The sequence below is a fragment of the Chiloscyllium plagiosum genome, chromosome 46 (genome assembly GCF_004010195.1).
Source record: "Chiloscyllium plagiosum isolate BGI_BamShark_2017 chromosome 46, ASM401019v2, whole genome shotgun sequence".
Taxonomy (NCBI): Eukaryota; Metazoa; Chordata; class Chondrichthyes; order Orectolobiformes; family Hemiscylliidae; genus Chiloscyllium; species Chiloscyllium plagiosum.
Genome location: NC_057755.1, coordinates 11,865,863 through 11,877,959, shown reverse-complemented (window position 1 = coordinate 11,877,959; position 12,097 = coordinate 11,865,863). Strand labels below are relative to the sequence as shown.

Below are 12,097 nucleotides of genomic sequence, written 5' to 3'. Positions count from 1 at the left end.
TAAGCCTCCTTCTTCCTCTTTATAAGACATTCAACCTCCCTTGTCAACCAAGGTTCCCTCACACGACCATTTCTTTCCTGCCTGATAGGTACATACATATCATGGACACGTCGTATCTGCTCTTTGAAAAAGTTTCACATTTCCACCACATCCTTCCCTGACAGCCTATGCTCCCAACGTATGCTCCTCAAATCGTGCCTTACAGCATCGTAATTTCCCTTCCCCCAATTATAAAATCTACCTTGTTGTGCGCACCTATCTCTCTGCATAACCAAGGTGAAAGTCACAGAATTGTGGTCACCATCACCAAAATGTTCACCCACTTGTCCCGGTTCATTACCGAGTACCAAATCCAATATGGCCTCCCCTCTGGTTGGACAATCTACATACTGCGTTAGACAAGCTTCCTGGACACACTGCACAAACACCGCCCCATCCAATCTACTTGATCTAAAGAGCTTCCAATCAATATTTGGGAAGTTGAAATCGCCCATGAGTACTACCCTGTGGCTTCTGCACCTTTCCAAAATCTGTTTCCCCATCTGTTTCTCCACATCTCTGCTGCTATTGGGGGGCCTATAGTAAACACCCAACAAGGTGACTGCACCTTTCCTATTTCTGACTTCAGCCCATACTACCTCCAGAGGCAGATCCCCCTCAAACTTCCTTTCTGCAGCCGTTATACCATTAAGCTCATGGTATCGGAGGTAATGTATTGATGTGAATAGAGAACTGGTTGGCAGACAGGAAGCAGCCAGTTGGGATAAACAGGTCCTTTTCAGAGTGGCAGGCAATGATGAGTAGAGTACCGCAGGGTTCAGTGCTGGGACCCAAGCTGTTCACAATACACAGTAATTATTTGTCAAAGGAGTTGAACACAATATCTCTAAATTTGCAGATGACACAAAGCTCTATGGCAGTGTGTGCTGAGGAAGATGCTAAGAGGCTGCAGGGTGACTTGGACAGGCTGGCTGAGTGGGCAAATGGAATACAATGTTGATACATGTGAGGTTATCCACTTTGGTGGCAAAAACAGGAAAGCAAATTATCATCTTAATAGTGGTAGTTTAAGAAAAGGTGAGGTACAAGGGGACCTAGGTATCATGACGGAACAGCCGCTGAAGGTTGGCATGCAGGTGTAGCATGCGGTGAGGAAAGTTAATGGCATGCTGGCCTTCATTACAAGAGGATTTGAATATAGGAGGAGGGATGTCTTGATGCAGTTATATAGGGCCTTGGTGAGGCCACACCTTGACTGCTTTATGCAGTTTTGGTCGCCTTGTCTGAGGAAGGACATTCTTGCTGTTGAGGGAGTCCAGCGAAGATTCACCAGAATGATTCCCGGGATGGCAAGACAGACATATTAAGAAAAACTGGATCGACTGGGCTTGTACTCACTGGAATTTAGAAGAATATGAAGGCATGTCCTAGAAACATACAAAATCCTGATGGGAGTGGACAGACAAGATGCAGGAAGAATGCTCCCGATGTTAAGGGAGTCCAGAATTAGGGGTCACAGTCTAAGAATAAAGGATAAGTCGTTCAAGACTGGGATGAGGAAGAATTCCTTCAGTCATGAACCTGTGGAATTCTCTGCCACAGAAAGCTGTTGGGGTCAGTTTGTTAAATATATTCAAGACGGATTTGGCCTTTGCAGCTAAAGGGATCAAGAGGTATGGAGAGAAAACAAGTGTGGGATACCGAAATTGCATCACTGACTATGATCATATTGAATGCCGATGCAGGCTCAAAGGGCCAAATAGCCTATTCCTCCACCTATTTTCTATGTTATTTTCCAACTCACATGTTAAACTGTCTTTTGTGCTTCTTAATTGTGATTGTGTGTGTGTGTATTTGGAATTTTTGAATGGGTGCAGTTTAAGTTGCATAGCAGTGCAGTAGAAATCCTTTCTTCTCACTGCTCTTGCTAAAGTTAAGTGTGTTACAATAAGTACCATTATTTTTCTGTTACCGATGTAATCTAGTGTGAAATTCTTTTGTCCTGAGTAGCAGTCAATTGGACAAATTGGTCATTTTGGTGTCAGAGATTTACAGCACAGAAAAGTCTCTTTGGACCACTGCATTCACCCCAGTCAAAAGCAACCACCTCACAGTTATCATCATAAAATCATACAACATGGAAACAGACCCTATTGACTAACTCCTTCCAGAACTTGGACTCATTTGGAGCTTATTTATCTATACATTGATGTGACTGTTTATAGAGCATTGGGGCATGACTATCGCACTCTTCCAGTTAAGCATTGATAACCATTTATTGTCTCACATCAGAAATGAGGATTACTCTTATTATTTATTATCACCTAAGGAAGCATAGAGCTTATATTTGGCAATTGCAGCTAAGGCTCATGAGAATGATTTCAGGAGCAGTGTTTTCATCAGATGAGGTGAAAGTGGCGTACACCATTTTATTAAATAATAAATATGGCTGGGCTCTACAGGGTGCAGGAAGGAAAAGTATCTCCCCTGGTTAGTGAAACATTGCCTAACTCTTAATCTGCAAATATGTGATGGAGTTGTGAAGGACTTCCTTACAGGTGACTTGGGAGTGAAGTGCTTGCAATTGTATTGCCAATAGGCTGGTAGAAGATGCTCAATGAATACAATTGCAGAGAACAGATTATCTCCAGCATTGTCAAGAGAGTAAGGTAGCAAGGCAACAGATCAGATTAGTCAAGATATAGGAGAACTGTGGAACATGTTCCAGGGACCAATTGGACCAATCCTCTTCGTTATCTCCATGTGTCCCTATGTTGTCTTACAAAGTTCTCTGTAATATTGCATGGTGGTTTGACAGTAAACAAGCTGAGATAAGACAAGTTGTGTGCAATTGAGTTTGCTTGAGGCAAGGTCTACACAACAGGTTTGCCTTGACAATCCTGAGGCCTCAGGAATACAAATTTGCAGGTTTGGTTGCCTAGATTTGAGGTTGAGTTGCCCAGAGAATTTGCTACCGTTGTGATTCAAGATATGCCCAAGAATAAATTCTGCACCATAAAGTTACCTGGATAGCACTCGACCAAATATTCCAAAAGGGCTTCCTGGGTCACAACTGTGCGATTAGCATTCATTTCGGAAATAACACAACATAGCACTTCTGCCAGGGGAACAAACTGGGACTGAGGAATGGGCTTCATGGGTATTGCGGGTACATCACCTGCAACATGACACATGAGATTAATATGCAAAGCAAAGTTAAGAGCAAAATACTGTAGATACTGGAAATTTATTTTAAAAAACACTGGAAATATTCAGTTGATCTGGCGGTACCTATGTATACAGGAACTGCAGAGTTTTGAGTCAACAGGTCTCTTCTTTGGAACTATATGAGGTTCTCATATCCCTCGATTTCATGAGATACCAAAAATACAAAATTATAACAGCGTGTGACAGGGTGACTGCAGATAGGATGTTACCCCCTAGCTAATGGGGCCAGAATCAGAAAGCCCTTGATATTGAGGAAGGTTAGAAAAGAAAGCTTATGGTACATACCAAAGGCGCAGAACATGAGAAATTATAGAGGTGTACAGGAAGTGCAGGGGTTACTTAAAAAGTAATTAGGAATACAAAGATGGGAAAAGGTAAAAACTGACAGGTAAAATAAAGGAAAATTCAGCTGAGGCCTAATCAAATTTGTTGAGTTCCCATGCCCAGATGAGATTTATCCCAGTCTGCTGTGGGTAGCAAGGTAGAAGATTGCAGGGGCCCTGACATTAATTTTCAAATTCTCTCTGGATGCAGGAGAGGTGTCACAGGACTAGAGGATAGCTAATCTGTTACCATTGCTCAAGAAGGGTGCTCAGGATACAAAAGGCCAGTGAGTCTAACATTAATGAAAGGGAAACTGTTGGAACAAATTCTGAGGAGAGATAGGGGTTAACCAAGGATAATATAAACCTTACCAGGGGATTCTCAAGTTTGACAGGTTTGACTGAGATTTTTGAGGTGGTTATTAAAATTGTGGATGACAGTACTGCTGTGGATGGAGTCTACATGGACTGGTAAGGCTTTTGAGAAGGTCTTGCAAGGGAGATCCATCAAGGAGGTAAGAGCCGTGGGGTTCAGGATGATTCAGAAAGTTGGATCTAAAATTGGCTTAGTGACGGTAAGCAGAGGGTGATGGTTGAGGATTGTTTGAGTGACTGGAAGCCTGTCTCTAGTGGCATTCCACAGGATTTGGTGATGGGTCACTTTCAATTAATGAACTAAACATGAATGTAGCAGGTTTGATCAATAAGTTCGTAGATATCATGAAAACTGGTGGTATGGTAAAGAGTGAGCAAGAAAGCCTTAAACCACAGGATGATATAGACTGGCTGGTCAGATGGGCAGAACAATGGGAAGTAGAATTTAATCTTGAAAAATGAGAGGTAATGCATTTTTTCACATATAAAATTCTAACATAACGAGACAGAGTAAATGCAGGAAGAATGTTCTCAGAGCCAGAGGTCACATTTAGGGGTAGGCTATTTAGGACTGAGATGAGGATAAATGCCCTCAATCCAAAGCACGGTGATTATATGGAATTCTCTATCACACAGAGCGATTGAGGATGAAACACTGTACATTTGCAAAATAACCTTGTTCTGTTGTTTCAAGGGCAATACCTGGGTTAAATGGATCAAAAGGTTTGGGGAAGCAGGAACAGGGGACTGAGGTGGATTATCACCATGATCATATTGAATGGCACAGCAGGCTCAAAGGCTGAATGGCTTAATCATGCTCCTGTTTTCTATGCTTGTAAATCTGACAATACTTCCCAGATCCCGCAGCATCTCCCCATAAGAGATAGGTGAATTTTACAACACAAGTAGTTGACACTAGCAATTCGCAGTGTAAACAAAGTTCAAAGAACACAGAACATAGACTAGTACAGCACAGTACAGGCCCTTTGGCCCTTGATGTTGTGCCACCCTTTTACCCTACTCTAAGATCAAACTAACCTACTTACCCTCCATTGTACTATCTTCCATGTGCCTCTACAAATTAAATGTTGCAAAGCTTCTGACTGGAAGCCTATGCAGACTTAATTAATTGACAAAAAAAAATCAATAATTAAAATCTCTGGGGATGCATTTCTGACACGAATACCAGGATGAGGTCAAACACATTGTCCAGAACAAGATAACATGTATTGACAGTTCTCTGACAAAGCACTGATTGAATAAATTGGTTAAAAACATCAATCCATTTTAGGCTTATTACATTAACTGAGCAACCACTGGTAATTGCTACCAGCTAAAGTATGTGCACATCTATAAACAGCTTGCAATATTGTCATTTTTTTGTATTTTTCTTGGAGTGCCAAATTCACACTTTGGATGTTTAGATTTTTTAGATTACATTACAGTGTAGAAACAGGCCCTTCGGCCCAACAAGTCCACACCGACCCGCTGAAGCGCAACCCACCCATACCCCTACATTTACCCCTTACCTAACACTACGGGCAATTTAGCATGGCCAATTCACCTGACCTGCACATCTTTGGACTGTGGGAGGAAACCGGAGACCCGGAGGAGACCCACGCAGACACGGTGCAAACTCCACACAGTCAGTTGCCTGAGGCGGGAATTGAACCCGGGTCTCAGGCGCTGTGAGGCAGCAGTGCTAACCACTGTGCCACCATGCCGCCCACAAAATACTTGCCTGTAACTAAGCACATTAAATATTGAACACAACTGTTTCAGAGTTAATAATAGATATAATTCACATTGAAAATTGACTCAAAAGAGACATTTTTGCCAGCTGCACACTACAAAGGAGCACAATTTATACTAATTATGGAGGTGCTGGAATAGTGAGCGTTAATTGGGAAGATAATAGTGTTATGAAGTTGAAGGTATGTACTGTACCTTTAAGAGAATGTTTTGGCAGTGTTTTTGCAGGCAACTGTCAGGTGACTGACAAGCAGTCTCAGAGTGTACTGGAAACATGAAAATATGTAATATTTGGCGGTACCTCAGTTGTTTTGACCACCATTTGAATTTAACCAATCTGTTTAAATTATGCCCCAGCATACTAAACCTAATCGAACTTGAATTTTACTGTTTTGACAACATCGAACCATTGAGATGATCAGATGTTTGGGATATTAAAACAGCAGACATTTGATAGCTAGAGAGAGCAACCTGCCATCTACTGAGAGAGAGTGCTATTCAAAACACTATCAATGGTACTTTTCTCATATGAAACATCTTTGCAGCAAAAGCCTGAAGGAGAAGAAGCCTGAAGGTCATGAGTTATCGATGGGGCAAGGGCAATTATAATGCGATAAGGCTAGAATTAGGATGCATAGAATGGGGTAGTAAAATGCAGGGGATGCAGACAATGGAAATGTGGAGCTGGTTTAAGGAACAGACATTGTGTGTCCTTGACAGGTATATCCTTTCAGGCAGGGAGGAAGTGATAAGGTAAGGGAACCGTGGTTTACTACAAAACTTGAATCTCTTGTTAAGCAGAAGAAGGAGGCTTACGTGTTGATGAGGCAAGATGGTTCAGATGAGGCGATGGAGAGTTACAGATCAGCGAGGAAGGATTTAAAGAGAGAATTAAGAAGAGCAAAGAGAGGACACGAGCAGTCTTCAGCAAATAGAATAAAGGAGAACCCTAAAGTTTTCTATAGGTATGTGAGGAATAAAAGGATGACTAGGGTAGGAATAGGGCCAGTCAAAGACAGAAGTGGGAAGTTGAGTGTGGACCCTGTGGAGATCGGAAAGGTGCTAAACGAATATTTCTCATCAGTTTTCAATCGGGAAAAGGAGAATATTGTGGAGGAGAAGAATGACGTATATACGAGATATTAGACGAGAAAGGATCGAGGTTAGTTACGAACAGGTATTAACAATTCTAGAAGGAATTCTGGGCCGGATGGGATTTATCCAAGGATTCTCTGGGAAGCTAGGGAGGAGATAGTAGAGCCTTTGGCTTTGATATTTGAGTCGTCATTATCTCCAGGTTTGGTACCAGGAGACTGGAGGATAGCAAATGTTGTGCCCTTGTTCAAGAAGGGCAGTAGAGATGACTCAGGGGTAATTATAGACCAGTGAGCCTTACTTCTGTTGTAGGAAAGGTTTTGGAAAGGATTATGCGAGATAAGATTTATAATCATCTAGCAAGCAATAATTTGATTTTAGATAGTCAACATGTTTTTGTCAAGGGCAGGTCGTGTCTCACAAACCTCACTGAGTTTTTTGAGAAAGTGACTAAACATGCAGATGAGGGTACAGCAGTAGATGTGGGATACATGGACTTCAGTAAAGCCTTTGATAAGGTTCCATGTGGTAGGCTGTTGGAGAAAATGCAGAGGCATGGAATTGAAGGTGATTTAGCAGTTTGGTTTAGAAACTGGCTTTCTGAAAGAAGGCAGTGAGTGATGATTGATGGAAAATATTCAGCCTGGAGACCAGTTACTAGTGGTGTGGCACAAGGATCTGTTTTGGGACCACTGCTGTTTATCATCTTTATAAATGACTTAGAAGCAGGCTTAGGTGGATGGATTAGTAAATTTGCAGATAACACTAAAGTCGGTGGATTAGTGCACAGTTTTGAAGAATGTTACAGGTTGCAGGGGGACTTGGATAAACTGCAGAATTGGGCTGAGAGGGGGCAAATGGAGTTCAATGCAACGAAATGTGGGGTGATGCACTTTGGGAAGAACAACAGGAAGGCAGAGTACTGGTTCAATGGAAAGATTCTTGGAAATGTGGATGTGCAGAGGGATCTTGGAGTCCATGTGCACAGATCCCTGAAAGTTGCCACCCAGGTGGATAATGCTATTAAGAAGGCATACGGTTTGTTAGGTTTCATTGGTAGAGGGATTGAGTTCCAGAGCCGCAATAACATGCTGCAACTATACAAAACGCTGGTGCGGCCACACTTGGAATATTGTGTACACTTCTGAAGCCAAATTTTGGGAAGGATGTGGAAGGATGTGAAAAGATGCAGAGGACATTTACCAGGATGTTGCCTGGTCTGGAGGGAAGGTCTCATGAGGAAAGGCTGAGAGGACTTGGGTCTGTTCTCATTGGAAAGAAGAAGGCTAAGGGAGGATTTGATAGAGACATACAAGATGACCAGAGGATTAGGTAGGGTAGACAGTGAAAGTCTTTTTCCTAGGATGATGATGTCAGCTTGTACGAGGGGACATAACTACAAACTGAGAGGTGATAGATTTAAGACAGATGTTAGATGCAGGTTCTTTACTCAGAGAGTGGTAAGGGCATGGAACGCCCTAACTGCCAATGTAGATAAGTCATTAGGGATAGGCACATGGATGATGATGGGATAGTGTGGGGGACGAGCTGAGAATAGTTCACATGTTGGTGCAACATTGAGGACTGAAGGGCCTGTTCTGCGCTGTATTGTTCTATGTTCTATGACATAAGGAGATCTGTAGCAGAAGAAGCCGCTGTCTGGTTTTGAAAATTAAGTTGATATAGATTTAATAGATGCTTTTATTGGATCAGTATATTGTTATAGAGTGGGAAGTAGATAACAAACATTTAAGGGAAAGGAGGTTTAGAGTTGTAAATAGTTGCATTTAATGGTCACTTTTAGAGTTTAAGAATAAAATTGATGTATTTTCTTCAAATAGTGGAATTTGGGGAGTTCTCTATCACATACTTTCACAGATTACGAGATGAGGTGAGCCTTTCTGTGTGTTTGGTTTAATTCGCAGAAGGGTTTACCGCCATGTCATAACAATATCCTTATACAGTGGAAGTCCTATCAGTGCTGAGTGCAGCTAAGAAGTACATGCTACTCCTGTATTGCGGATAACCATTGCATTTCACATACAATCACCACAATTTAATTATCTCGTGCTTTCAGTTTACAAAGAAGTTTTGTGCAGATTACGTTAGAATTCCACAGATAGATTTGCTATTCTGTCAACCTAATGTGGACTGAGGCCTTGCAATCTGGACAATGCTATCACCAATGGTTCAAAGAAAGGGATTTTGGTTTGCTGTGTCCAGGTCTGCTCTCTGAATGGACAGTTCTCCTGCCTTCTCACCATCACCTTGCAGCTTGTTCCCTCCCTAATGGTACAGTGGATTAGTCTACAATATACAGGCTTCAGCTCAAGAAAATGAGTCACAACCACATTCTCAAGGGCAATGTAAGGACAGACAATAAATGCTGGGCACAGCCAGCAAATAAAAAAAGGCCAACAAGGCAAGGGAGTACATGGTAAATAGTTGGACCCTGAGAAGCACAGAGGATCTGAGAGACCTTCGTGTGCATGTCAATAGACCCATGAAGGCAACAGGACAAGTGGATAAGGTGGTCAAGAAGGGAAATGGGATACCTGCCTTTATTAGTTGAGGAGAAAGTGAGGACTGCAGATACTGGAGATCTGAGTTGAGAGTGTGGTGCTGGAAAAGCAACAGGAGAATTGACATTTTGGGCATAAGCCCTTCATCATTCCTGCTGTTTGCAGTTCTAGTGGTCACACTGCGGGATGTGATTGTACTGGAGAAGGTACAGCAGAGATTCACCAGGATGGTAAGAGATTCAGCAGCTATGAAGAGAGGTTAGATAGGCCGAGATTGTTTTCCTTAAAGCAGATCAAGTTGGTAAGTGGAGGCGCTTCGAATTGGGATCCATAAAATTACAAGGGGCACAGATAGAAAGAAACATTAACCTTTAGTACAGGGATCAATAATTAAGGGACATAGATTTAAAGGAAAGGGCAGGAAGTTTAGAGGGAATTTAAGGAACAATATTTCCACCGAAAAGGTTATAAGTATCTGGAAATCATTGTCTGGTGGAGGCAGAAACAACACAAAAATCCAGGAATATTCAGGCGATCATTCAAGGTCAGTTGGAGCATTGGTGACAATTGGAGCAGTGGTGACAGTGGTAGCACAGCAGAGCAATGTGAACCTGCTAATGCCTGAGGAGCACATGTTTATTGGGCCAGTGACAGCAGTGGTGGTGGGAACAGAGTAAAACAAAACAGTTAACACCTGAGGAGCAGGACCTGGACTGAGGTCAGTGGTGGTGCTGAGCCCAGGGCGGAGCTCTGATTGTAATGTAATGATTCAAAAAGTGATATAGGATCAGCTGCACAGTTATCAGGTCTAGAGACTGAGTGATAAAGTGTCTTGGAGGAGACAGTGTAAATTAAAATTGAAGAGCGAGAGTAAGAAATCTGGTTTTGGTTCCCAGTATATTGTTTATAGTTGGTAAGATTCACAATAGCAGAAGAACTTAGCCCCATGGAATGCTCCTTCTACAATACGAGAGAGATCAGGGGACACTGTCCATGGTGACCATGAATTTAGGACGTGTATTCAGCTGCAGCTAATGACTGACCACTGTGGAGCATTCACGAAGCTGAGAAAGTCATGGATAGCATGTCTACTGAGGTTGTCACTAAAGGGCCACAAGTAAGGGCTACACAGACAGAAAGAAGTAGGGTGACCACCAGGAAGACTACTAAGTGAGGGCAGGCAGTGCAGGAGTGCCCGTTGGCCAATTCCCTCTCAAACAAATGTACCATTTTCGATACTGTTACAGGGGATGGCCTCTCAGGAGAAAGCAACATCATCAGCTGCAACCAGATCACTGACACCATGATCGACTCAGCTGGACAGCAGGGACAGTCAGTGTCAACGAGCTATAATTAAAAAAATTATTGAACTCAGATTTAAAATTAATAACTCATGCAGCATCCACTGTCATTTGTAAGAGTTTCAAACACTTATGAATCTTTGGGTATACAAGTGCTTCCTAACATTATTCCTGAACGGTCTGGCCCTAATTCTCAGACTATGTCCCTAGTTTTAGAATGTCCAACAAGTAGAAATAATTATACTCCCTTGCAGGCCAATATATCCTTCCTTAGGCGTGGTGCCCAGATCTGCTCTCAGTACTTCAAGTGGGGTCTGTAGCATGACTTCTGCATCCTTGTACTCCAGTTCTCTAGACGTAAAGGCCAGCATTCCATTAGCTTTCTTGATCATTTCCTGCACTTGTTAGTGATATTTTAAATATCTATATATCTGAACTCCAAAGTCTCTTTGGACATCCATTGTATTTAACTTCATACCTCTACAAAATACCCCGATTGTCCTTTTTTCTTTCAAAATGGAAGTGTGAGATACACTTGCTTACATTGAACTCCATCTGCCACACTTTGGCTATTCACTTAGTCTTTGAGAGAAAGTGAGGGCTGCAGATGCTGGAGATCAGAGCTGAAAATGTGTTGCTGGAAAAGCGCAGCAGGTCAGGCAGCATCCAAGGAACAGGAGAATCGCCTGTTCCTTGGATGCTGCTATTCACTTAGTCTTATCAATATCCATTTCTAATTTTACATTATCATGTACACAGTCTACAATGCTACCTAACTTTATCTCAACAACAAATTCAGATAAATGACTTCCTATTCCAAATCATTAATAAATGATTATTAATAAATGGGACACCCTGATCGCATCCTACTGACTGGAGCACCTATCCATTATCCTTTATTTCTGTCACCTGCACTCAAACAATTTTCCAGCCATGTCAGTAATCTGCCCTCAATTCAGTGGGCTTGTACCATCGTTAATAGTCTTTTATGTGGGACTTTATCAAATGCCATCTTTATTAAAAAGTCCACAGACGTCCTGGTCAACTACCTAGTTACCTCTTCAAAAAAATGAATGAGATTTTTCAGGCATGACCTGTCTGTCATGAATCCATACTGGCTCTCCCTGGTTAACTGAAACCTTTCAAGGTGATCAGATACCCCATCCTTCATTACAGACGCCAACAATTGAGACCCATGACATTTGCTTTCTAATTGCTTGTCACACATCCATGTTACTGTTCGTTGACTTATGAATTCGGGAACTGCGATTATTTGAAATCAATAATTCAGATAATTGGTTTTAGAGATTAATGAATATTCAGTCCCATTAAATTCTGGATTAGTGGTGCTGGAAGAGCACAGCACTTCAGGCAGCATCTGAAGAGCAGTAAAATCGACGTTTCGGGCAAAAGCCCTTCATCAGGAATACAGGTAGACAGCCTGAAGGGTGGATAGATAAGCGAGAGGAGGGTGGGGGTGGGGAGAAAGTAGCATACAGTA

The 12,097-nt window shown here is 42.1% G+C and overlaps 1 protein-coding gene across 5 annotated transcripts in view; it reads right to left on the bottom strand.

Moving 5' to 3' along the window:
- The window catches only part of stox1 (storkhead box 1), a 48,635-nt gene that overhangs the window by 12,736 nt on the left and 23,802 nt on the right, over window positions 1-12,097 (bottom strand). For 3 of the 5 annotated variants that reach the window (XM_043683136.1, XM_043683138.1, XM_043683135.1), the window contains one exon: window positions 3,026-3,178. The exons of 1 other annotated variant lie outside the window; for it this stretch is intronic. In XM_043683136.1, the coding sequence (XP_043539071.1) occupies window positions 3,026-3,178 (153 nt within the window). Of the gene's footprint in view, window positions 1-3,025; window positions 3,179-4,628; window positions 4,691-12,097 lie in introns of those variants that run through there. One more of the 5 variants, XM_043683139.1, reaches the window with a different exon arrangement.